The sequence below is a fragment of the Oreochromis niloticus genome, linkage group LG3, assembly GCF_001858045.2.
Source record: "Oreochromis niloticus isolate F11D_XX linkage group LG3, O_niloticus_UMD_NMBU, whole genome shotgun sequence".
NCBI lineage: Eukaryota > Metazoa > Chordata > Actinopteri > Cichliformes > Cichlidae > Oreochromis > Oreochromis niloticus.
Window position 1 is genome coordinate 55500448 of NC_031967.2, and position 27979 is coordinate 55528426.

A 27979-nucleotide genomic window follows, 5' to 3' on the forward strand; every position below is an offset into this window, starting at 1 on the left:
GATGCATCCCGAGACAACAGGACTGGGATATCTACATAACTGTGTGAGTCAATTGCCTTAACACCCGGTGCTGCAAGAGTTAATAGTCTTATTGGGGCCAAGATATACATTTTATAGTTGCCTGGTATCAATGGTTGTTCATCTGCCTTTATTTATTTATTTAAAGAACCCATAGGTGGGAATGTGAGTTGTCTGTCTCTGCATGTTAGCCCTGCGACAGACAGGCGACCTGTGCAGGGTGCAGGGTATGGTAGCTGGAATAGCAACATACCCAAGGATAAGCAGAAGAGAATGACTGATATGATGAAACTGGGATTTTGTTACACTTATTTATTGCAAACACAACTAAAACTATAACTGAAACTAATCAAAACTAAACTGAAACTAAGGATTTTCAAAAAATAAAAACTAAACTAAACTAGCAAACAATTGGTAAAAACTAATTAAAACTAATATAAAATTGAAAATCTGAAGTCAAAACGAAATAAAAATAAAAACTACTGAAAATTGCAAAACTATTAAAACCCTGGTACACATCCTGGACAGGATCATGATTTGAATCATGTTCACCATAAACTGATGTAAATTTATATATACACATTTTTGTATCAAATGTTAGTTTAAAGTCCTCCGTGAACGTTACCTTATCCTGGTGGAGGGGTTTGTGTTTCCCAGGAATCATAGGGACTATCCTAGGGGAATTTTGACCCTTGGTTGCAACAAACAAAAAGTTTGTTACACTTGTTGTTTGTTTTTGGGATTCTGATGTTTAGAGAGCCATTGAGTTTTTGTTATTTAAGTTTCTACTTCTTCTACTGTTTTAGTTTAATCAGCTCCCTTTCTTATGCGGTGTGTCATAGTGTTCTCCCTGCGTTCCCTAGTCAGTCTTGTCTCCATGTTTATTTGCCTTTCAAATTCCCTAGTCTTTGTCTCTGGCTCTCTCACCCTCATTCTGTGTCTTCCTAGTCTTGTCTGTCTCCTTCCTACTCTTCCCTGTATTTTGTCAGTCAGTGTGTGTTCTTGACTTTCAGTTTTATTTTGATAGTCACTTAGCCTGTGTGCATCATGTTCAATTCTGCTTCACCTGTGTTATAGTGAATTTAAGGAGTAGTGTTGCTGGGTCATCAAAAAATGTGGCCACCAGGGGGCATTGGTTAAAATGCAAATGCTTTATTGAACTGTAGTTTTTGTCACTGGGCCTCTGAACTATTTAAAGGTTCCAGGAGAGACAAAGGAGGAAGTTGAGACGGAGAGATGCTTGGGGTTTTTCTAAGTCTCATTGTAGAGTTTTATGTTTTATATTTAGGGTCATAGATAGATTTGGATGATAGTTTTAATTATAAATATAATATATACATGTTTATGGTTACTGGTCTTTTTTGGAAAGTGTGGAAACACCCCTGGCATTTAACGAGGAGGGCGTGCTAATCAGCAGATGGGTGTGAAGGACTACCAATTGCTAATTTAAAGTGCTGATGGTAGATGCCACTAGTGCTTCACAGAGCTGCCATGTTATGTTGCTGAAATATTTTGATTTTGAAATTTTTTTATGACTTATAATCCATGAATAGGTCAAACATAAACAAAACACATCACTGAGCTTCATATTCTACCAAAATTATATCAATATTAATAATTTTCCATCCATTAAAAAATGAATTGAATGAACTGAACTGAAACTGATTATTTTTCTAAACTTTTTAAGCCTTTTCTTATTAAAACTAGTTTCTAAGTTAGTGTCTGAGTCGTTGACATTTTTTAGACGTCTTTATGTTCATATTCATGTTTACACTTCGTTTGTGTGTGTAGTTTACATCATCTTATTTCTATAATCAAATAAAGGTAATGTTAGTCAAAAAGTGCTTACAGTGTCTACTGTGTGAACGTCACCACTGTTAAGCACTGTGACAGCAAAACACCAGCAGGTGGCAGCACAGGAGATTCAGTCAGGCCAACAGCAGGCTTTTAGTGTTACCTCTGTGATGGAAAATTTGTGTTTCATCTCATCTAACCTCTGTGCACCATTAATATGTAATTGTAACTGTTTTGTACAAAGACAGTGTATGAAGAGAGAAAACAACTGACCGTAAGCTTGACATGACATAATACATTATCAAGCTGGTGCCTATATGATAGTGTGAATTTCTTACTAACTGCTGAACAGAGAAAGTGTAGCAGCCCTTGGCATCAAGAACGACAGAAGAGTCTCTAACGGGTGCAGCCATTTATTTCCTCACCACACACGCCTCATTCTCTGGACACTGAGCACCATGAAAACTATAAAATAAGAAAAAATTGATACCCGTACAGTCCTTTTGAAGTATAACAATGAGCAATAACAACAATGAGCTCAAGTTAATTCAGGTAAATTCAAACAAGTAATTCTGAGATATACAGTCACAGATTGAATAAAACAAAAAGGGGTTACTTCAAACAGCATCAAGGGGTTACACAGTTCAGTTAAATAAAATATAACAACAGATCACCTCTCATCACATACCTCAGTCCGCTTGTCAAGGGTGCAAACTCCGGTGAACACTTAAACACTTCAGCCCGTTTCTCATGGGATGCTGCTAGCTTGCATGACACACATGTCTAAGCTAAAAAATAGCACATGGATGTAAGTAATGTAAGTACAGAACAAAAAGGTTTTCAGATAGCTCACAATACAAACGCAGCAACATACCTTACATTAGAAACACACATCATAGTTATCAAAGTATTATTGTAACTCACATGAACTTTGGACAACTTATTCCTGCCGCACGACAGACCGCTCATACATGTTACGGGGCATGCCTCTGAGCACATCTGTCCTTAGTGCGACTGCGCATACAGTTCCGACAACCCAAGGATGACTTATGGTACAGATCAGCGGTTCATTACAGAAAGATTGTATCCACACGAGGGCTATAAAGGAGCTGTGTGACAAAGTGGCTAGGACAGAATTCATTTGCCATTTGTCACTTGCATATATTGTTATTTTGTGTTCTGTTATCCTATAGTCTATCATAACGCTTTAATGTAAACACAGCACATGTAGCCTTGGCTCTACATACTATCCCGGGTCTGTTTGTGGTAGCATTGGTTATATTCATTTCATCTGCGCAAATGTACTTAAAGCTAAATGTCACTTCATCATTAATTGATTTGAATCTTTCATTTGTTTATGTAGTTTGGTTATACTTACCATTGTGTGTTCCTTTGAGCAGGTCCTATGTGTAAAACAGGTATGTGGGAAGGGCCGCCCCAGTACTTCCTGATTTTATAGGATATGATGTCATTGATCATGTCAATTGGGTGTAACCAAATGAAGGGTTGTTTCTTTTGTGTAAAATTGTGTATTTAATTTAAAATAACCTCATGAGTCAGATTAGGTGAAGAGATTGACTTTTCAAACTGTTTAGTTGGGTGAATGAGTTTGTTAAGTGGGAAAATGATTTTATTCTTCTTTCTTTGTCTAGACTGTGTTATTTAGTCTACCCTGTTTTCCCAATGGTAGAGGTTAATGAGATCCAGGTGTGAGTGTAATTCTATATAAAGCAGGTGAGATTTTGACTCACAGGTTCTTATGTTTTGTGAAACAATTGTTGAGAGGCAACGCCAGAAAATAAAGAACACTTAAAAGAAACTTGAACAGTCTGCAGATGCTGTCTTCCTATCATCTTCCATGCTGCTCATGTTATGCTACATCACAAGCTGTTATAATTTTGCCTTTTATTGATGTTGGTACAAACCCTGTTTGTGCTGTTTTGATCCCTTTGCAAAATGTTTTAACTTTCTTTCATAAATTTCAGAAAATCTGTTGGGTTTTGGTGCTCATATTATTTTTCCACAACAATTGTAGCGATGAGGATGGGATTTATCAAGCGATTTTTTCTCTGCTCTCATTTCAGTTCAGGAAAACCCGCAGGTAGATGAATAAATCTAAAAAAGTTCTTATCTATGAAAAAATTATTGTGGAGGTGCGTGCATGACAACAGAGACCAGAGGGGGTCACTGCTGAAATCTCAATTGATAAAGAATCCAGAGTGAAGAGCATTTGAGACCAACTTCAGTTTCTGGTTGTATTATAGTTTTCCAAGTACAAATTCTTTAATTTATGAAATCAGAAATGTAATTAACTTACATTAAAAAAAATGTCATTGCGGTAGAGGAAAATTAAGGAGAAAAAAAAGGCAAAAAGGATGATCAGGAGACATTAGGTTGGATAGATATTTTGGATTGTGGGGAATAACAGAGACCAGCAGGCTTCCCCTTACCTGCGAGCAGTAGCAGCAGCTGGAAAGACGTTTTAGGTTCACATGAGTTTGTGGACAGTCCAGACGTAACCCTTTAGTTTCCACATTTTGTGTCACTGATCCTTCTACAGGAAAAACTATGTATTTACTAGCTGAATGTTTGTTATGGTATCACATTGTATTACTGAATAATGTCAAATGCTACAGTTAAAAGATGTACTGGGTTAAACCCAGCATCACTTCTCTCACAGCAGCAGAAGGTGAACGACATGATTATATAGCAGCCATTTCTGAAATCTCTTCATCCAGACCTGACCCACAGGAAGCACCACTGACTAATTCTAGTCTGAGGGTCTTTGTGGATGATTTGGCATCATGCAACCAAGCTCCCAGTTAAAACCAAGTAGGATGTGCAGTGATCGCAGAACATAGGCAAACACACGGGGTGATACATGATTCTTGACATGTTATGGAAACAGTAGTTTCAGCTGATTTAGCGAAGTCCATTGCACATCATACTCCCTAAATACTTACATGTATGTATACTACATACTTAGTTATCAAAGATGGTGCCAGTGTTTGTGGCAAGCTGTCTCCTCCGCTGTTTGCTGTTTGTCATCCTTCTCTCTATGTGCTGCCCTGATGTCTTCACGTTACTTGCATATGATCACCAAACTCTTTTGAATCTCCGGCCTTTGGACTACCAGACGCAAGATTTTAAGATTTCCTCAAAGGAAACGTTCACGTACACGGGGTAAATGTGGTGGCATCTGTGTTCGTATCCAGTGGTGGAGCGGGGGGGAGCTTACTGGGCTTAAGCCCGGGTTGTTCTTTCAGAAGCCCGGGGTCTTTTGGAGTGTAATTTTTTCATAGTTGGATGCCTGACTGACAACTGTATAAAACAAAAACTACACACAATATTTGAAGCACATAGTGCACACTGTGGGAATTTACGACTGTGCGTAAATCCCCCCTAATATTGGTATGATCCGAGCTCAGACTGAGCAAGGGGGCGGGGGCAGCTGCTGCCTGCGAGTGCGCTGTTGGAGAAACGGACAGACAGAGGAGAACTGAAGTTTGACCAGGTACCAAAGCAAATCATTCGTACTGTACAAATAATGTAAATATGACGGTGTATCATGAAAGATTGATATCAAACTGATCACTTGACCCATATTACGTTACTTGCTCTTCAAGTGAATCAACAAATGGCGAAATGAAAAGCAGAACAACAACAAAGCTGTTTCTTTAGAGTCTTAGCTTACATGTGTGTTTATTTCATATTTTCAGTTGTTTCCCTCCACGGCTAAATAAATCGGTTTCAGTAATGTACTGATATGCAAGAATGGACATAAGGGGGTTCTTTCAAAGAAAAAACTCTGGTAGATGTTATTTTATATATTATGCTTTGTATGTTTTTCAGTATATTTCTATGCAAAACAAGAGGAATTTCAATACACAGCAGTATATTCACAGTTTAAACCAGATATTTACATACACTTTATGGAAAACACAAGAACAATTTTTTACTGTACAACATCAATTTAGAGTAAACTTGTTTTGTTTTGGATAAATAAATATTGAAATATCTTTTGAATTGGTTAAATGTCAGAGTAAAGAGAGACAGAGCTGTCTATTTTTTATCACTTTCATCAAATTTAGGAGTACATATACACTAAGTTTATTGTTAATTAATAAGAAAACTGCAGACAATTCCATTCTGAGCTGAAGAAGCTTCTGATAGGTTAGTAGAGTCCATGTGAGTAAATTGGTGGCACACCTGTGGATGCATATAAGGCAAAACACAGAGCCTGTTTCTTTGACATGTGAAAATCAAGAGATGTCAACCAAAACACCAGGAACAGAATTGTGGTGCTCCATAAGTGTGGCTCAATTTTGGATACAATTTGGTGCCATTTACAATTAAGAAATACATATAGTTTTTCTCTTTACTCTTAAAGTTAACAAATATGTTTTTATATTTATTAATCTAAAAAAATAAACATTTAGTCTGATTTGATGTTACAATTAAAAAAGTGTTTGTGTTTTTATCTGAAGAGTATGTAAATATCTGGTTTCAACTGTATATTTGATGATGTTGGTGTTTGGCTTTATTGTCAGCACAAAGAGGGAGAGAGAGGAGCAGAGAGGGAGAGAGAGGAACAGAGAGGGAGAGAGAGGAGCAGAGAGGGAGAGAGAGGAGCAGAGAGGGAGAGAGAGGAACAGAGAGGGAGAGAGAGGAGCAGAGAGGGAGAGAGAGAGGAACAGAGAGGGAGAGAGAGGAACAGAGAGGGAGAGAGAGCAGGTGAGACAGACATGTTAGTCAAATGGTTGTTTACCAAAAGTATCACAGTATCATAGGTACTCATGTATCTCGTAGCTAGTGTTTCTTTTTAGGTTTGTTATTTTTCAAGTTATATATTTATTAAGTTATGCAGGCTTGTTTGCACAACAAGGCTAAATAATTATATAAACTTTTCTGAATCTAAATAGTGGACTTTGGTAGAATTAAAAAATAAGTGTAGTGCAGGTCTATGATGATTTTTAGTGCTACTATCATCTAGTTCTGATTCTGGTTCTGTCTTGGTTAAGTCCTAAGTAGTCCTGATTTTGAACTGTTGTAGTCCTGTTTTAATTCCGGATCAGTTCTGGGTCTGGTTGAATTGGGGTTTAGTCCTCATGTCTTGATACAGCCCGACTTTGTTCTGCCTTGCTGCTTAATTAAAAAACTAGTTTAAGGTGTCCTGCATGTGTTATATATATTTTTCCCTATATGAAGTCATTCTTTTTTGAACAAAACTCAAAACAGAGCCTATTAATCTTTCAGTCATTTCTAACCCCCCCATCCCACATGCATATTACCCTTTAGGGCTAAGCCCCGGGTGTATCAAATGACTGCCTCTGTTCGTATCAAGGCCTATTTAAATTCACATGTTGCGACAAATGAGTTTTTAATGATCTTCTTTTAACTGCGGACTCTGGCTATTCCGTGGTTTTAGTTTTACTAGACTTGACTGCTGCTTTTGACACAGTTAACCACAACATTCTTCTATCAAGACTGGAACATGTTGTTGGTCTTAAAGGTACGGTTTTATCCTGGTTTAAATCTTACCTCTCGGAGAGGTCGTTCTCTGTTGTTATGGGGCAACACTTCTCGGCCTCTGAACCTATTTGTTGTGGTGTGCCTCAAGGATCTGTGCTCGGTCCTGCTCTTTTCTCTTTGTACATGTTGCTGTTGGGATTAATTTTTAAAAAAAATACAACATCTCCTTTCACTGTTATGTCGATGATATCCAGATTTATTCACCTTTGAAATCCGATCTGTCTGCGTCTTTGCAACCTCTGTTCAACTGTCTGCAAGAAGTTAAAATTTTGTTATCACAAAATTTTCTTACACTGAATCGAGAATAAGACCGAAATCATAGTTTCTGATAGTCACATTCCGCCAGACCAGTTAGCTGATGCCCTTGGCCCTCTTGCTAGCCATCTCTCGCTCACTGTAAGAACCTCGGAGTGTTCCTGGATAGCTGTTTAAACTTGAGAAACAGGTCTCCACTGTGGTAAAAAAAACAGCTTTTACCAGTTGCGTCAGATATCCAAAGCAAAGCCTTAAAGGTCATTAAAGGACCTTGAAAAGCTTATCCACGCATTTATCACATCCAGACTGGACTACTGTAACTCCCTCTACTTGGGCCTCCGACACTCTTCTCTTTACCAGCTTCAGTTAGTTCAGAATGCAGCTGCACGTTTCTTAACAGGTACTAGAATCTATGATCACATCACTCCAACTTATATTGGTTCCATGTTAAATATCGTATAGATTTTAAAATTCTTTTGTTCACCTTTAAAATTCTAAATAATTTAGTGCCCAGCTATCTCTCCGAACTCCTCCACTTGCACAATCCCAATTATAATATGTGCACGTTAGCATATGCTACTTCCGGTGCGGAAACTCCTGTGGGGAGCTTTGTTTCCGGTGTCCTATTCGCGCCTTTTTTACGGTCCAAAACAAGTTAAGCAAATGAATGAATCAAGCGGCGATTTACATTTCTATAGATGTCTTGGGCATTTACCCAATATATCTGTAAATGATGTTCATCGACTTGTCGATATTTTCCCCCACACCTCAGAGCAAAAGAGAAAAGGGATTCAAATGTTATATTTCTCAGCTGTCCCTCGTTTATCGCGGGTGTTATGTTCTAAAAAATAACCAGCGATCGGTGAAATCAAGTAGCCAATTTTATTTTTTGACGGTGCAAAATGTTTCGTGGACATCGTGGACATACAGTACTGCACTTCAGAGCCACACTGCGAGCGGTTGATGCAGCGATTCTGTACTGTACAGGAGAGACGTCACGGAGGAGATCGTCTGCAGCGATCAGAACGCAGGACACAATGTGACGTAAAAATAAGCATGGTTTGTTAACATGCTGTGTAGGTGTGTACTTGACTAGCTGATATCGACATAACGGGAAACATCTGGTTTGACTATTGTTCACCTGTAGTTTGAATGCTAAACATTTGCCTGTTTAATCATAAGAACAGTCACTATACAGAGATGTGCTTCTGAATGTGGACGATGAGTCTTCTGATTCTGTAATGCAGTTCTGCTTGTGTTGAGTGATGTAAACAACTGATCGATCTAAACTCTTTAAACGTCAAAATTGATCATTAGATTTTTTTATGACACAACAGTGGTGAGTGTTCCCACCTTCTCCTCTTTGTAACTTAATGCGATCTTTCCGTTTTCGAGTTTTGAACATGATTTTGGAGTATATCTTCGCAGTAGTGATTGACCGCAAAGTAAAGCTACCGGAAATGTACAACCCCACATCCGGTCTCAAACCAGGAAGTTAGCATTTTCTCGTGCACAGGGTCAATAGAGCACTTAGATCGTCCAATCAGATGCTCCTAGCACATCCTACGTCTCGACTGAAGTCGAGAGGTGACCGGGCTCCTGTCAGGCATCATAACAGCTAAGATGAACATGCAATATGGCTCAATACATGAGCGGGGCACAGAAAGGAATTGGCAGGAATACCAGACAAGTGAAACACCAGCTACTGGTAGATGGAGCAGTTGACCGAGAATGTAAGACCAGACTGACCAACCTGTGTACTGCCTGGATTCAAACATTTTTTTTAGCTGCTGCCTCTTTCAAAGACTCTTTCAGTCTGGCTGGTCAGTTTGAATAAAATGCAAAGTCAGAAAGCAAACCAGTTTCATAGTATTTTGTGAAATAGTCATGACTTTTCATGTGTTGATACATGTTTCTGTACTTCTGCATCAGTCATGTGTAGTAAATGTATTATCTTTGTCTGTATACCGAGCTTCTTATTAAATGCACGCACACACCGATCTCTGCTCCGATTCCACTTTATTTTCCTATTATCATTTTTTCCTCGAGCTTCTTGCTCGCCAGTAGAATACACCCATTGCAGCAACACAGTGCCATCTAGTGGCTGATGCAAACATAGCTCAACATGTTACATCTCCCTTCTTAAAAAAACAACAAAGCAACTCAGGCTTGCAAAATTTGTAAGGCAACTGAAATTACGGGAATAACATCCTGAGTAACATCCATTAATAACATAGCATTCGGCTCAATACTGGCTACATCATTACCATAATAAACAGATGCATTTAGTGACATCATTGAAACAACAAACATGTGAACAGCCTTTTTTCCTTTTTAGGGCAGCGATCCGCCTGCACCCTTTACAATATTACAGGTCCAGAACCTGTCTTGGTTTAGTAACACGCCAATATCGAGTTGTGTATCCGGGTGTTGTAATGTCTTTATCAGGGGGGTCCACAGGCGGGGGCTGGGAAACCACAGCGCTGTCATTACTGTTGACTGTCGGTTGAATGAACTCCTCACTTCCTACGCTGTTTCTGCTTTCGCGGAGGTGTCGGCGGTTACGGCGATAAACTTGTCCTGTATCTGTGGTTATGTTGTAGCTTCTGGACGTGTCAGCACAACGTGTGACCACAGCTGGTTTCCAGGAACCATCTTGTTGCCGGAACCGGACCGGTGTGCCAGGATATAGTTGAGGCAGAGGTCGGGCTGCTCTGTTGAAATAAGTCTGCTGGCGCTGCTGGCAGACTTCTCTCCTCTCATGCACTGTTTGCTGGCAAACTACTTGGGTTCCAGCTGTTTTGGTGTTGCAGGGAGGATGGAGCGGAGTCTCCGGCTCATGAGTAGTTGTGCAGGCGACTTTAAGTTGTCCACAGGGGTGTTCCGGTATTCTAATAGGCTCAAGTAGGGATCCTTATGTTCAGCTTTGGCCTTGTCCAGTAGTTTTTTTGCTGTCTGGACCGTCTTTTCGGCTAGGCCGTTGCTCTGTGGGTAATGGGGGCTAGTAGTGGTGTGGGTGAAACTCCATGACTTTGCGAACTGTTGGAACTTACTTGAAGCATAGCACGGGCCGTTGTCACTAATCACTGACTCTGGAATACCATGCCTGGCCATGGCTGACTTTAGTTTGTGGATCACTGCTTCCGCAGTGCAGCTGTGCAGTCTTTCCAACTCGAAGAATCTACTGTAGTAATCTACGATGATGATGTAGTCTTCCGAGTTCCAAGTGAACAGATCGGTGGCTATGACCTGCCACGGTCGTTCTGGTATTGCATGTGACAGAAGGGGTTCCTTGGGGTTAGCAGTTTGTCTCTCCTGGCATGTGCTGCAGGCTCCGACTGCTTCCTCAATCTGCTTTCCCATGCCTGGCCAAAACAGAAGGTCTCTGGCTCTGTTTTTACTCTTTTCTATGCCCATATGGCTGGAATGAATCCGATCTATCATGTCCTTTCTGAGCCTTTTTGGGATGATCATTTTCTCACCTTTAAACATGATCCTGTCTATCAGTGAGATCTCATCCCTGTGGTTCCAAAACTCCTGGATGTCAGGCGGACATTGAGACCTTTTATCCGGCCACCCACTCAATGTGGTCCTTCTCAGAGTGTTGAGCTGAGGGTCCTGGGCTGTTTCGTTTCTTATCTCTGAGAGTCTCTGATCGCTGACAGGCATGTTGCTGAGGACTGAGTGGATCTGCGCATCCATCCCGTCACATAGTGATTTATCGTGGAACTCTATGGATTTCCGGGAGAGCGTGTCGGCTACCGGGATGTCTTTCCCTGGCTTGTGGATGATGCTGATGTTGTACTTTTGCAGCTGTAGTATCATCCTCTGTAGCCGTGGTGGTGCTGATGCTAGTGGTTTTTTGAGTATGGACTCTAGTGGCTTGTGGTCCGATTCAATGGTCACATGTCGACCATACATGTACTCGTGGAACCGCTTGCAGCCGAAGAGAACAGCATACAGCTCCTTTTCTATTTGGGCATAGTTCTGCTCAGTGCTGTTAAGTGACTTGGATGCGTAGGCGATTGGCTTGCCGTCCTGCAGCATCACAGCACCGAGGCCACTTTTGGATGCGTCAACCTGGAGTCGTAGCGCTTTCTTGGGGTTGAAGAAGGAGAGAACTGGGCCTGGTTCTCTAGTGATCAGCTCCTTCATTTGTTGAAAGGATCTGTCATGGTTCTTGTCCCATACAAACTCGCTGTCCTGCTTTAACAGCTGGCGGAGCGGCGCGTTTATCTCTGACAGGTGTGGGGCAAATCTTGCTAAATAATTAACCATCCCCAGCACTGTTTCCAGTTCTGCCCTGTTCTGTGGGGGCGCCATGTCTTGGACTGCTTTTACTTTTTGTGGATCTGGTTTTAGTCCTTCGTGTGACAATGTGTGACCGAAGTAACTGACCTCTTTGACGCAGATGGTGCACTTGTCAGGGTTCAGTTTTACACCTCTCTCCCTGCTGCGCTGCAGCATGGCCCTCAAGTTGTCGTCATGCTCCTGTTTGGTTGCTCCGAAGACCAACACATCGTCCACAATGGCTGCCACGCCCCTCAGGCCCTCGTAGGTCTCATCCACACGTCGCTGGAATTCATCCTGGGCTGAGATTATGCCGAAAGGCAGCCTGAGGAAGCGGTACCTGCCAAACACAGTATTAAATGTGGTTAACAGAGATGATTCGTGGCTTAGCTTAATGGCCCAATAGCCTGATCTGGCGTCCAAAACACTAAAATACTTGGCCCCAGCAAGTTTTGTGGTGACATCCTCCAAGGTGGGTAGAGGGTAATGGGGTCTTTGTATAGCCTTGTTGAGGGGTCTGGGGTCCAGACATACTCTGAGTCTGCCTGTCTTGGGTTTTTCCACGACAACAAGTGCATTCACCCAGTCCGTAGGATCTGTGACCTTGCATATGATTTGATTCCTTTCCATGCTGTCAAGCTCGTCTTTGAGTCGGGCTCGCAGAGCGATGGGAATCCGACGAGGTGGGCTGACTGTGGGTGCGACGTCTGGGTTTACATGGAAACTGCATTCACCAGGAAATTCTCCTATCCCTTTAAATACATCAGCATACTCGTCTAGTATTGCCTGCGAACTGTTGGTTGTCTTGTTTCTTTCCTCCGTCACTGCCATCACGATCCTGACCAGGTTAAGGTCACGGCAAGCTTTCATTGCTAATACAGGTGGGGCGCTTGTGTTAACAACATGGAATTCCAACGTGCGGGTTTTGTCTTTGTGTTTGCATTTTAGCTGGCATTTCCCTTCCACGCTGAGTGAGTGTCCCCCGTAATCTGTGAGCTTGTGTGTGACAGGCTTCAGTGCCACATGTGGGAAGAGTGTGTGGAACATGTTGGCTGGAATTGTGTTTGCTTGTGCCCCAGTGTCAACTTTAAACCTCACTGCCTGTGGGGGGAAACCAAGTTGCATGTCTGCATATGCTTGCTCATCATTTCTTCCTTCATTTTCTATGGTGATGCTATCAATGTAGAAACAGTCTTGCTCCTCATCTGTGTCCTCAGTTGTCACTTCTATGTTCTCTCTCACAGTGTGTACTGATTTGAGGTGGGCTTTTGTCTGCGAAGGGAGTTTTGACCTGCATGCTCTTGCAAAATGGTTCATTTTCTTGCATTTTGCACATTGCTTCCCTTTTGCTGGGCAGATGTCTTTATTACTGTGTTGTCCGGCACAATAGCTGCACGTTTTTAGCGTTACATTAGCGTGTCCTTTTGGTTTCACGCTTCTTGTTTCATTTTCTTGTCTGTGCGGTTTCCTGCCGATGGCGTGCACAGTTTCTTGGCCCCTGGAGTGGCCCATAGCTCTTAGCTGTTGCTTTGCTAGCTCGTGTGATCGTGCTATATCTATAGCTTTCTCTAGCGTGAGCTCTGCGCCTTGGCTGAGTAGCTTTTCTCGGACGTGTGGCGAGTTAGTGGCAAATACGATGCGATCCCTGACCATTTCATCTGTATTTGGGTACCCACAGTCTTTAGCAAGCAGTTTCAGCTCTGTAATAAACTGTTCAAACGCCTCATTTTCACCCTGCATCTTTTCATGGAACTTATATCTGGCGTAGATTGGGTTAGCTTTCGGTGTGATGTAATCAGTGTACTTATCGTAGTACGTCTGAAGCTTTCGGGAGTCGTCTGCAGTGAGCGTCCACGTGTTGTAGACGTCCCGTCCTTTCTCACCGACCCATAGAAGAAGGTAGCTGCATTTGTCTGCCTCCTCCTTCCCCGAAGAGGACCAGCGAACATTAGCTCGGCGTGCTGCTTAAAACGCCGCCATGCCTCGGGCAGGTTGCTAGAGTCCCAATCCATGCGCGGTGTGGGAACGCCGTAAGCCTCCATGTCTGCGCTGTCCGACAGCGAGGGATTGCGTAGAAAACCGCTACTCTGACACCATGTATTATCTTTGTCTGTATACCGAGCTTCTTATTAAATGCACGCACACACCGATCTCTGCTCCGATTCCACTTTATTTTCCTATTATCATTTTTTCCTCGAGCTTCTTGCTCGCCAGTAGAATACACCCATTGCAGCAACACAGTGCCATCTAGTGGCTGATGCAAACATAGCTCAACATGTTACAGTAAACTGTGTCCAAATTCACAAGGCAGAAAGCCTTCATATAGAAGTGGAGGAAGGGAGGATCATATCAAACTTACACATACATTTTTTTGTTATTGATTAGAAATTTATTTCATTTATTTATTCTTATTCTTATTATTTATATTAATATTTATTTTTGTATAGATGGAAAAAGATCATGATTTGTGTTAAAATACAAATTGTAAAGGTTTATTTTCCTGTATGAAAATCCCCCACCCCCTCCAAAGCTAGTTTTTGCCCACACGGACATTTAAAAAAAAAAGATTATTGAATAGACTGTTTTACATTGGTGCTGTAACTGTTGGCTACAGCCATTTGAACAGGCAAATATATGGCAACTCCTACATTAACTTACTGGCATTTCAGCATAAGATAAGCTTCCGTTTTTATTTGAATACTAGTGCAGGAGACTGGCGATACCTTCAAGGAAGCTACTACAATTACTATGTCTGTAAAAGTTCTCAGTCATCCATGTCATTGTAGTCTAAGGAGCTTGGAAAGAAAACCGCCTGGACTTCTCATTGGATGAGAGCTGAAACATCTTAGACTACCACAATTACTGCTAACAGCTTTACCACAAAAAGTACTATACCTGCAACTGTCACATTTCGGCTGTATGAAATGGAAATGCATGGGTCCATGTGTTATTTTAGATTACCATACTTCATTACATACATTACTCATTAATTGCTTAAAATAAAAGTGTTTTATGTCTCTAAGCAGAATGGTTGTGGTCTCTGGTATGGATAAACTTATTAGTGTTAGTTAGCTAACACCAGGTGTGAAACCAAACAGTTAAGGTAAGAGATACTCAGTGTTGGGAAGGTTACTTTTAAAATGTATTCCATTACAGAATACTGAATACATGCCCCCAAAATGTATTCTGTAACGTATTCCGTTACGTTACTCAATGAGAGTAACGTATTCTGAATACTTTGGATTACTTAATATATTATCGTGCTGTTTACAACTACGTGAATGTCCTATTGCTGTGATTTATTACTGTTACTGAAGGTCCGCGGCTCCGAACCGTAGTAAAGGGACCTCTGGCTAATACCTCGGGTTCGTGTCGGACTCATAGCCGAAAACTAGCTTTACTTTGTTGTCTGGGTCAACTTTGCTTGCCAGAGACAGAGAAAGGCGTTGAAAGGCTGCTCCAACGGAACTTATTTTTTCCGGAGGAAAACACGAACACAGTGTACAGTCGAGTCTTAATAGCTTACTTATAAATGGGCTCGTCAGGCACTCTTCTTGGCTGCTGTGGTTTTTATTATATTTACATGCTTCCAGCTCCCGTTTTTGCTCTGTGGCAGCTCGGACTTTTCCTTTCTCTCCCTCCCACACATAACGAGTATGGTAGTCCATTCTCCCTGCAGCACGGACTACACTGCCCATGAGGCTACATTCTTTAGGGCCATGCCTGTAGCATTCTGCCTTTTAGCTTAGCACAACAACAACACCAAAAAAGCGCTCTCTCACCCAGGAAACACAGAGAGAGAGAGCGCGTCACCCTGTAACCATGGCAACGCTAACGCTGCCGTCTGGAACAACAGAACAGCTGTCAAACAAACCCAAACAGTCCTGACCCACGACAATATGAAACAGGGAAGTACCGCCGTGTAATCCATTTATTTCAACAAAGTAACTGTATTCTGAATACCACCTTTTTAAAAGGTAACTGTAACGGAATACAGTTACTCATATTTTGTATTCTAAATACGTAACAGCGGTACATGTATTCCGTTACTCCCCAACACTGGAGATACTGCATATCCAGTATGTAAATTGTTGAACCACAGCCAGATTAGCAGCAGCTGGAATTTGAATGTACTGGACTGATGCAGCTCACAGGCATCATATCTTTCTTTAGTCATACCGTTGAGGATCATAAAGCTGCATTTCTATAGTATGTATAGGGAAAATGCCGGTATAAGTATCAGAGGGGTTGGTGGAGCTGCTGGAGTCTCTGCAAACGTTTCCAGAACAAGTACAGCAACAGGTAACACTTGATCCTCTTTCTTTTATCTGTTTGAAGAATGAGTGTAGGTGGCTTTATTTTTAACTTGTGTAAAAGATTTGTTTCTAACAATAAAGCAAGGGTGTTTTCAAAAAAGAAATCCCACCATAGTAATAAGTTTCTTTGATCAGTGGACTCTGTAAAGAAGGGAGAAAGAAGGGAACAGGCATAAAATTAGAGGGTAATTTTTTTGTAATCTTAAACTGTTTTGTGGGTTTTATTTTAAAACTAACTGTGTGTTAGTGGGGGGAAACTATACAGGTAAAAACAGAGACATTAAATAAGGTTAGATGAGTTGAAATGTGCGAGAATCCTATTGATAGCCATTATAAACTCTGAAACGACAGAAACAAAGCACAAAACTTAAACTGTTCAATGTCTTGGCTTCATTTTTTAGTTTTACTGGTGTGAATGAAGCAGTTAGAGTTGAGGATTTGAAGAGTATTCCCACTGAAATATGCTATCAATTTTTGTTCAATATTTAAAAAAGAGACAACTTAGAATATGAAAAATAGAAAATAAAGATGTCCAAAAGAAGAGAACAGAACAGAACAGAATCAACTTTTGGAGGTAATAGGACAATTGACTTAAAGGCTGTTTCGGTTCCATAGGTTTGAGCAACTCTTTGTTATGTCATCATCAGTTAAGCAGATAAAAGGCTTGGAGTTGATTTTTAGTGTGTTGCTCATGTTTGGAAGATTTTGCTGTGAACAGACAACATGCAGTGAAAGGAGCTCTCCATGCAGGTGAAACAAGACACCGTTCAGCTGTAAAAACAGAAGAAGAAAAAAAGAAGAGAAAATTGCTATAATATTAGAAGTGTCAAAAAGAAAACAAAAAGAAAAAGAACTCAAAAAGACCTGGACGTCCATGGAAGAAAACAGTGGGGGATGATTGCAGAATAATTTTTATGATTAAGAGAAATGATGGTGAAGAGGTGTGGAACAGCTCATGATCCAAAGCATAGCACATCATCTACAAAACACAGCAGAGACAGTGTGATGGCTTGGCCATGCATGGTTTCCAGTGGGACTGTGATGTGGGACAGAAACAGCCAAATTAATTCTGAGGTGTTCAGAGACATACTGTCTGCTCAAATCTAGGTACTTTTGAAACGGTGCCGGTGCTTAAACGGTGCTCGAACCGGTGCTAGAATGGAGAACACAAACTTTGTCCAAAAACCTCTCATGTTCAGCTGTTTTTTTGTAAAAAGATAACAATGTTAGCCTTTTCTGCAGCTATAGGGGATATGTGGTATCACTTTTGGCTGGAAGCAGTGCTTAAACAATGGAAAAAACACAAACTTTGTCCTAAAACCTCTCATGATTAGCTGTTTTCCACTTTTTCTTTGGTCATTTTAGCCTTTTTGGCCAGGGTGAAGGGAGTATCTGCCATCAAACAAGAAGACAGCCGCATGTAACTACGACGGTGTTTGCTAGTTCACCTTACATGCATTAATGTAATAACGTGGTTAGCGTACTCAACGTAAATTACACACCAACAACATTAAGCTACTCACTCAGAGAAGAACGGCTTCTGCTGCCATCATCATCCTCATCATTTCTGCTACACTGGCAGGGCTAGGGGCCAGCACTCTACTCTTCGGGTTTTTGGGGGATGTTGCTAACTCCGGGTCCGATAACAGGCGCCACACCCGCAGTAGATGTGCTCGGTGTGAGGTCTCGCAGCAAGCTATCAAACACGGCGCATTTCTCGGCTTTTAATTAAAGCGCTATGTGTCGCCAGGTGTTTAATCAGATTTGAGGTGTTACCTCCTTTGACAGTATCACAGTATCAGCTTAAAGCACTTGTTGCAGGCTGCTGAGTTTGCATCTTTTGCTGTAAAGTACAGCCAGACTTTGACCGCTTCGCCTTGGGCATTTTTAATCTGTAGCTCTGCTCTAAAAGAACGTACCTACCTGGGCCCGCCTACTACGCTTGCAAAGGTAAAATGATTGGCTAGAATCCAAAGTGTATGACATCTCAGGAAAAAAAAGCACCAAAATAAAGCACCGAAATGTGTGCTGCTTTTCGGTCTGGTTACTACCGTTTATGTCAGAACCGGTGCCATCATGGCACCGGATACCGGTACCCATCCCTAGTCTTAAGTCATGTCAGGTAATCATTTTCATGTGTTCTATTTATACAGTGGAACAGGACACATCCACTTGAGCTGAATACCTGTTAGCTAAAGAATCAGCAATATGTCATTTATTTATGGACAGGACATTATTTGTACCAGGTGAACTAGCTCAGTCATCCTGCATAACCTATTAAGCATGTTTGTCTTTATAAGATAAAGTGATAAACAAATGATTAATTCAAACAGAATATTAAATCTGTTCAGCAATGAAATGTACAACAATCTGACAATATTGTTGTTTTCAGTTGGTTCTAATTAGGTAACGTTTTACTGACAGCTTAACTTCATGATTTGACTTTAGGAATACTTTCACTTACTTTTTATGGCCATTCTCAGTGCTAAGTACGTCATTCGGTCAGAATAACCTGACCCTCCTTTTCTTCTGATGATCCAGGTTTTTGGCTCAGGATGAAGTCCTGTGTACTTTTCTTCTTCTTCTTCTACTTGGCATCTCCGATTTCCTCCATCACTGCTCCCCCTCCACCTGGCATCAAATTGCAAATCAGAGAAAATGCCAAGGATGTCTGTAAGAGCTGCACCAACACGTTTAACACTTGTCTTTAAGTCTTTTAAAGCCTGAACCATGAAATAATTGTCACAAAAGTTGTATTTTTAAAAAAAAAAAATAGTTTATTGAACATTTTAACAATTTTTTAAGTGAATTAAATATTATTTTGTATATATGAATTTTAATTTGTATCATATCTGCTACTTATTTATGCTGAAAATGCATTGTGCATTTTTGGTGGGTGTTTCACTCTGATGATGTAGAAGTTTAAAAAAAAACTCACAAAACTCATATCAAATACAATACACTTGGCCTTAAAGATCAACTAATGGTTAAAATCTTGGTTTAATGAAGATTGGTCTTCACCAGTTACCTATGAACTGTGTTTAGAAAGAATATTAATTACTTTTTTAAACATAATACTTAAAGTATCAAAGCCTAATATAAACACACATTCATAGACTGCTTTTTTTATACTTAAGTGCTTTTATCTAACATTGATCGGGTTCAGTATCTTACTCAAGGATAAGTCAACATATGGACAGGACAAGCTAAGGATCGAGCCACCAAATTTTCGATTCATAGACCACCCACTCACCCTTAAAGACCATCAGCAGTGGAATGCTATTGTTTTGCTTTTTACATTTTTTAAAAAATATAATAGTAATTATTGTGTTCAGTACTTTAATTTATGGTGTTGGAGTCATTGGGTTCTGGCTCTTCAACCTTTGGTAGGTTTCCTTTCTAATTTCTGCATCATAATTTTTTTTAACACGCAGAAAGGACTTTATTTTACTGTGTTGTCTTTGCAGTATCACCAACATATGTTGTTGTACATGTACTGTGTTTTACAGTGAAGGATCTTGGTCTGATGTACTTAAAGGGGCTGGTTAACAAGCAGTTCCCCATAGATGATATATGTTTACCAATCAAAAGGTAACAATAAGTTATTTTGGTTCATGGTTATTTTGTTTCCTCATTTCAATTTGAAAATGAAAATGTGGTTTTTATGGTTTTATATGATATTACGTTTTTTACAGTACAATATATTTTTATCCTGATCACAGTGTGAACCTTACTGACCTACAAGTTGATCCTGCTAAGGTGGATTTTAAGTTTCAGGAGAACATTGGTGTCCAGATTGAAATCAAGGACATGAACTTTTCTCTAGAAATTCAACGAGAAGCAAAAGTGCCTTTCACTCAAATCAAGTATGTACAACTACAACAATATAAATGTTCTCAGACAATGTAGAGCAAATCAGGTCACTGCCTGCAGAAAAGCTTCAGCATTGTTAATGCTCAAGGAAATTGTGCTCTTTGAAAATCTCTAAAGATAACAACAGTATATTTACAGCAACATACATAATTTTAGCATTGTTTGCTGAGAATCAGCTTTTTTATTTGTAGTGGATCATGGGGTCTTCTGTAAGACATGCTAAGGTTTCATCTTCATATACAGATTTTATCTTTAAGTATCTCAGAATGAACACAGAGCTTCACATACAGTGTATTTGCTTTTATGATACTTGCACTAGATTGATATAATAAACCTAGAACATTCATGCTGAGATTAACTGTTCTTGAGAACAGTCTCCTCAGATTAGATCCACAGGCCAGAAAGTTTTTTTTGTTCAAGATGTGACAGTAGCATTTAAAAACAAGCAAACAAACAAACAAACAAAAATAATCAAGTGATCTGCAGTGTCTGTGCAGATAACAAACAAAACACACACACACACACACACACACACACACAAAAACAGCACTTTCTTTGTCTTTTCCTATGCAGGATTATCGAAGGCACAACAACCTTAACTGCAGAAGGCGTGACTGCCACAATCACAGTGAGAATGAACCAAAACCCACAAGGACACCTGAATGTTGAGATACCAAGAGATAACTGCACAATCAAGGCAGATACCATCAGAACAACATCCAGTGGCCTTACAGGGTAACAAGACTAAGAGAACAGGGGCTTCCTGCTTCTCTCTGACTCTAACTGAACAATAGTTCAACAAAAGTTTTATTTATTCAGAACACTGAACTGGGAAGGAGGCTCATTTTCTCATAGACATTTATGCAATCAGACCAGAGAGGTCATCCCCTGCTGGACATTAGAGAGAATACTGGTTTAAGATACCTTTCAGGAAGACACATGCATAGTCACACCCCCACAACATCCAGCTGTTGCAGCTGGGGCTGAATGGAATTTGAGCTATGTAACCAGTAAACTGTTATCTCAGACATTTGTACTTGACCACCGTCTGAGTTCATCTTTTTAATTAGTTCAGAGCAGTAGTGGTCCTGCAGGAGAATCCACAAAGCCAAAATGGAATTTCAGCTATTTGTCCACAAAAATCTAAGATGTCTTAGGATCAGTTTCTCCACTTCATACTCAGAGAAACATGAACCATCAGGTGCTAGATCAACAGTCTGTTAGACAAGTCCTGCTGATGAATGATTGGATTTCTGAATTTTGTTTGTTTTTCAGGTTTTTGTTGGACTCACTCCAGTATTTCCGATTGTACCTGTATCTCTTCAACGATAAGGTCAGTTCCAACTGCAACACAGCTGAAGCCAGGCTCAATGAAACCCGCGGAGTGTGCTATTAGGATAAACACCCTGTGTATGACTACCTACACAGATATGAGGGGTAGCTCTGCCAGGCAACCTGAGTTTTTGGGAGAGAAATGCATCTAACATGAAGCTGCAATCACACACACAAAAAAATAAAAGAGGCAAAGACAGTGGAAACGTCAAACATCATCTATCAATGCTCAGATTTATGAGCAAAGACACTATAGTGACCGGCACAATATACCAGAAACAGAATAAATTAATGAGGCAAAAACAAACAGACGTGTTAAGTAGCAATGCACTGAACAAAGTAATGCAGCATAAGCACAGATTTTATTCTGCGTGTCTTCAGACATAATTTTTCATAAATCAATTAAATTAGATTTTCTTTATCACAAAAACAATGACCTGAGCAAGCTTTGTATTGTAAGGTAAACTTCTTCAATAATACAGAGGAAATCCCAACAATCAGATGACCCAAAAGTACTAAATAAAGTGCCAACAGTTTTGATACTTTGTTTACAATTGTGAGACAAATAATTTAATCACTTAAACAGCCACTGTGATTTTATGTCAAAAAGCTTGGGTTCTCACACAGCACTCTCTAATCAAGCAGATGAAGTGCTCTGTACAACGTGCGTCATTCACCCGTATTCATGTAAGCACTTTCTTAATATATCTAAATGCTTTTTAGCTAACACATTCACACAGTTACACTCCAAGCAATGCACTGGGGACAACTCGGGCTTCAATATCTTGACCAAGGGTATTTTGACATGCAGACTGGAGAAGCTGTGGATCAAACCATCAACCTTCCACTTAGATGACCTGCTGTACCTCCTGAACTACTGTCACCACATACAAGACTTATATATATATATATATATATACATATATTATAGTATCAATCTGCCTTTTGCAGATCTTATGACATCTGTGTGGCTCAGAAGTGTTTGTGTGTCTGTAGATCTGTCCTGCTCTTCAACCTATGATAAATAATAAGCTGAAGGACTTGCCCATGATGAGCACAGTCTATGAAGACCACCAATTAGACTTGGACTACTCCTTGAGCAGTGATATCGAAGTGACATCGAGCAGCCTTGACATATCTTTCAAGGTAATAAAAAAAACAAAAACAAAAAAAACCACATTGAATTATCCGGACCCTGAATTATCCGGACTCCTGAATATAACCTTACAAACGCCTTGTTAAAAGTCAGAGCACAGCAACACAAATAAACTAAGGTGTAGTGACACTGATATGTTGTGTTTTCTTGATGCCAGCTGTTGCCCCTGCTGGACAACATTAGGCCTTTTGGAAAGTGTCTTAGCATCTGGGTTAATAGTAATATGATCTAATGAAATCCTGTTTTTACCATGAAATACACACCAGTGCATGCATTGAGATCCTTGGGCAGATGTCCTTCATGATTTTATGACTTGGAGGTTTTTCTACTCTGTAAATAAACATCATCATTCTGTTTGTGTTTCAGGGCTTACTGTCTGTACACGGGAAGGCTGTGGACCCTGGTTCAATAAGGCCAGGCAGAGAACCAGTTTTCACAGAGACAAACAAGATGGTCTATGTGGGCATCTCTGAGTTCTTCTTCAATGGGGCCGCCATGGCAATCTACAAATCAGGACCATTTGAATTTAACGTTCCAGAGGTGAGAAAAGCTGATGAACACCTAATAGAAGCTTTCTGTTCCCTGAACTAACCTGACATTTTTCTAGACCAGCGGCATGTAATGAATTTTAAAGACAAACAATTCAGTGAGCTGCTCTCACTGAAAGAAATAACACCTTCCACCATTGTTTAATATAGTAAGGAAATAAATTAGACCAGACTAAAGAATCCCATTTTAAAATTCTGTCCTACTCCTGAATCTTACAACTGCATTCCTTCCTGAAGAACTCTCATTATTGTTTCTATGGTGATTATCATAACAGACTGTTTTGGCAAAAGTATTTGGTTATCTGCCTTCAAATGCATATAGATTGTGTGGTTTTAAAGTCAGAAGTTGTATAAGAAGGCCTGGCTCGCAGTGTCCACTCCAATTCATCCCAAAGTTGTTCTGGGGCTGTTGTTAAACTATGCCTACAAAGTTGGGAGCATGAAATTGTCCAAAATGTCTTGGTATGCTTAAGTATTAAGAGTTCCTTTCACTGGAACTCAGGGGCTAAGCCCAACTCCAGAAAAACAACCCCACACCATAACCCTCCTTCCACCAAACTTTAGACTTAGCACAATGCAATTAGACAAGATGTGAGTGAATCTGCCCCCCCTTGTTCAAATCCAACAAAAGTGGTATCATACGTTTGTGCTGGTTCACTCACATTCAGACAAGTGCCATTGTAATGGCAACCACCAAACCCCAGGTTGTCAGATGAAGAAGCACAATTAATATAACGATCTAACATTCTTTCCACTCACTCAATCGCCCCAAATACTCATCCTTCTTCTGTACACAAGAAGGAGGAGGATGAGGTTAGTCATGAGGGAAACCAGACTAGGTGCATTGACAAGTAACAAGACCCAGGGTCTACTAACCACATACCTTAACAATCCAGCAAAGAACGAGTCTCAATCACTACCTTATGTAGTGGCTTCCTGATTAGGTGATCTGGGACAGGTCTAGTGGGTCCCACCCATAGACAGATACACATATGCAGAAGAGAGAGCGATAGGGAGAAAAACAAAACTTGGAACAGGCAGAGGACTAGGGGACCATGACAGACAATATCCCATTCACATTGTGCAGGATTTCTTTTTCTTTTTTTAGTCAAAGTATTAATACCACACAAATATGTTAACAAAGGTCCAAACTGTCTTCTCATCACCTGTCTTCTTCTTTACAGATGGAAGGACTGCTGGTTGGTCTTGGCCAGAAGATTATGGAAATTAAACCGGTAGAATACTCTACAAAGAGTTTATGTTAGAGGGTCAAATAAGTTTCATCTTAAACTTCATTCATCATCAAACATCATTACATGAAAATAAACTGTTAACATGGCTTTTTTAATAATATTCATAGGGTCCATGGACAGCGGAGCTGATTGAGGCCCCAATCATTGAAATCAGTAATGATGATTTGAGTGCTACTGCGTATTTCAAAGCACAACGTAAAGCTAAGCTAAACGGTTTTCTTATGGTAAGCACATGTGCAGATGCAGTGTTTAACAAATAAGCAAACTCTGTGGTGGTATTTACTCCGCATCAGACTTTGGCTACGTCCACACTAATGCGTTTTCGTTTGAAAACGCATCATTTTTTCTCCGTTTTGGCCTCCGGTCCACACTGAGACGGCGTTTTAGCTTAAGGAAAACGCAGTGTTTTGAAGCGCATACATTTGAAAACAGGGTTCCCCCGTCGCAGTGTGGACACTCGAAAACATAGACTTTCGAAAACGATGACGCATTTTGGTCATATGATGCAGTCATGTGAACAATTAAACTAAGATAGTGGAGGGCATTGTACAGCATTTGTTTTGTTTGCTTTCAACTTTGACTACTCAACTATTAAAGATTAATATCGGTTTGTACATGCTCCAGATAGCTTTTCTTCAATTTACTTAATTCTCAATCGCTTTGGCAACTTTGTACTACACCTCATTGTTAGTCCATTTAAAAAACTCGGTGCTCTTCAAAGAGATGTTTCAAAGAGTAGTAAATGAACAGCAAATATAGAAAATAGAAAACTCACACAACTGTAACAGCTGACTGTGGGAGTCTGTCTGTTGTGAATATCTATAGCAGGGGTGCCTGCGGTCCATTTTTAATTGGCCCGCAAGTAATTTTATAAATAGAATAGAAAATGGCCCGCACTTCAACTTTTGCTTGAGTGTATTGCACTTCTTAGTTTTAACACCAGGGGGAGCTACTGTTGATCAAGGCAGTTGCTCTACCAAAAAGGACAATCACAGAAGAAATTTACCCCCAAGTTACTAAACATGGCAGAACCAAAGAAGAGAAAGGTAGAAAGTGAGTGCAAAAAATTTCAGACACGGTGGGAGAGTGAATATTTCTTCAAAGAATTCAAGGGGAAGTGTGTCTGTTTGATCTGCACTGAAACTGTGGCAGTTATGAAAGAGTATAATGTACGACGTCATTATGAAACCAAACATCAGGCCTATGCATCCTACACTGGTGCTGAGCGAGAGCAGAAATTAAAGCAAAGGGTAGCTATCCTGCAGGGTCAGCAACAGTATTTTTTTCGTGCTCAGATTGTCCAGGAAAAGGCTCCAATAGCAGCTATGAGGTCGCCCAACTCATCGCAAGACATGCCAAGTCTTTTTCAGATGGAGACCTCATAAAACACGGCCTCATTAAAGTCACTGAAATAATGTTCCCGGAAACAGTGCAGGACTTCAACAACGTCAGCATGTCCAGAAATACAGTCATGAGACGCATTGAATACTTGTCAGCCAACACTTAACTGCAACTGTCTGATAAAGCTGTGCATTTGATTTTTACTCCATCACATGCGATGAGAGCACCGATGCCACAAACACCACACAGCTGCTAATTTTATTGCGGGGAGTGGATGAGAGCAAGTTATTAGGTGTGTTGCTAAGCTTAATAACTTCAATAACAAACTTGAAATTTACCCGTCCCATTTTCTCCTTTATTGTTTTTTTTTGTAAATTATGTCTAAGAAGAAATCTGAGAATAAGCTACCAAAGTTTTTTCAGAATAAATCAATAAAGATCCATTTATGGAAAGCTGTTATGAAGGCAGTTTTGTCTTTAATTATATTCAACAATATAACATATTTGACCACTTTTAATTGATTTTTCTAACTTTAATAGACTAAAGTTAAGTCTACATACCTAATTTCTAGTAAGTGGCCCAGCCCCTCCTATATTTTTATGTATGTGGCCCTCAGTGAAAAAAGTTTGGACACCCCTGATCTATATGGATACTCCTGTCTGAGCTGGGTGAAACTACCAGAGTTTAAATGCAAGATACATGGAAGTGACTAACCACATATGCAGAAATGATGAAACTTTCTTTCCTGTAGACCTGTCGATTTAAAATGGATATTGAATTCAAAGAACGGCTCCTCATTATGAACATTCAAGAACCAAAGTAAGTAAGAACACAGATTCACACTGACATGCTGTATAGTACACTCTGTGTATACATTAGTACTCTAGTGTTGCATATTGTGAGAATTTGCAGTGAAACTTTTTCAGATGTAAGGAAAAAGCTGGAAAGATCAAAGGCAAATTCCTGGTAAGAAGACAGTGCTCCAATAGATTTACATCCATTTCTCTATACCAGCAGATTTTCATAATAATAATAATAATAATAATAATAACGTGTGTGTCTCTATTTGTGCAGGCTTTTTTGGTTAATGTCTTTCATGAACGCATAACCAGTAAGCACTACCATACAGAGTGACAAAAACTCACCTGACTCTCATGATATTTTATTACACTTTGAACTGGATTATAATCTATGTGTATGTGTGTGTGTTTAGAGTCGCTTGTTAAAGAAATACCCATCCCTCTTCCTGCTGAGCTGAGCCTTATTAATGCAACGAACCAGTTTGAAGAAGTGAGTGAGCTTGATTTCCTTCTGTCTGAACACTAATGTGCTAAACTTTTAACAGTCCTCTACACCACACTGATAATTTTTAAAACTCTCACAGTACAAACATGCTGAGTCATTATTTATTTATCTGCTGTTCCATGATGAATATCAGTTTCATAAACTATGATCTTGATCCATGCTCAATCATCCAGGTCAGGAAATCCCAGAAAGTTGATTCTGTTCATCTGGACAAAATCTGAAAATTCAACATCCAGAAATCTGAGATTTCTGGGATTAATGAATGAGCTGCTGCCACTCAATCACGTCCCCTGTTTCTACCTAATACTACCTGTTACTGTTTTTTTATTGCAGGGCTATCTGGTGGTGGGAGGAAGCCTGACCTTTAACCCTCAGAACAGCAGCAATGCTGGCGGATAAGCAGCAAAGGCTGAAATATGGAGTTTATGATCCTCTGAATGTCTGGCTCTTTATGCTAAATATAAAATCTATGTTTGAATAGCTTAGAAAGTTAAATCTATCAGATGAAAATACTGCATATACTGCCTGTTTCTGTGATTTTTTTTTTGTCTTCAATAAAAGCTTCAGCATCAGAGCAAAGAGAAAGTACTTCACCAACCTGTTCATGTCACTAATCTGTGGTTTACATTAAATCTGTCTAATCATGATACAGTATACATATGTAGTGAAACACACAACACAGAAACACACAACACATCCTACACGTCCTGTGGACCATGACATGCAGTCAGTAATAGTCACTCACCTTTGATTACTGAATTGCATTCACTTCATCAATGAATAAGATTGAACATTTGTCCTAGATTAATATTGTAGGGTCTTTACCTTACAATATAACATGACTTGAGTCAAGATTTGCTGACAGTTAACTGGTGCTTTATGAATAAAACTGAACAGATCTAAAGGTGTTCCTGAAATGTGGGTTTATTAGAACAGGACAGATGGATGACCCTCTCAACACAGGAC

At 40.0% G+C, this 27979-nt stretch overlaps 1 protein-coding gene across 1 annotated transcript; it reads left to right on the forward strand.

The window, feature by feature from the left end:
- The first annotated feature begins 15936 nt into the window (after window positions 1-15936).
- On the forward strand, window positions 15937-27979 carry LOC102079774 (phospholipid transfer protein). The gene is made up of 15 exons (XM_005462606.4): window positions 15937-16191; window positions 18747-18878; window positions 19715-19796; window positions 19928-20071; window positions 20652-20813; window positions 21354-21411; window positions 22407-22556; window positions 22933-23106; window positions 24299-24349; window positions 24475-24591; window positions 26460-26527; window positions 26635-26674; window positions 26783-26819; window positions 26922-26998; window positions 27347-27979. Exons 1-15 carry the CDS (start codon window positions 16101-16103, stop codon window positions 27410-27412), a joined length of 1449 nt encoding a protein of 482 aa, XP_005462663.1. The 5' UTR covers window positions 15937-16100; the 3' UTR covers window positions 27413-27979.

Coding starts and splice junctions, on each gene's coding strand:
- LOC102079774 (XM_005462606.4), top strand. CDS start 16,101: ATGTATAGGGAAAATGCCGGTATAAGTATCAGAGGGGTTGGTGGAGCT. Junction 19,797..19,927: donor ATATGTTTACCAATCAAAAG/GTAACAATAAGT, acceptor TCCTGATCACAG/TGTGAACCTTACTGACCTAC. Junction 24,350..24,474: donor AGATTATGGAAATTAAACCG/GTAGAATACTCT, acceptor TAATATTCATAG/GGTCCATGGACAGCGGAGCT.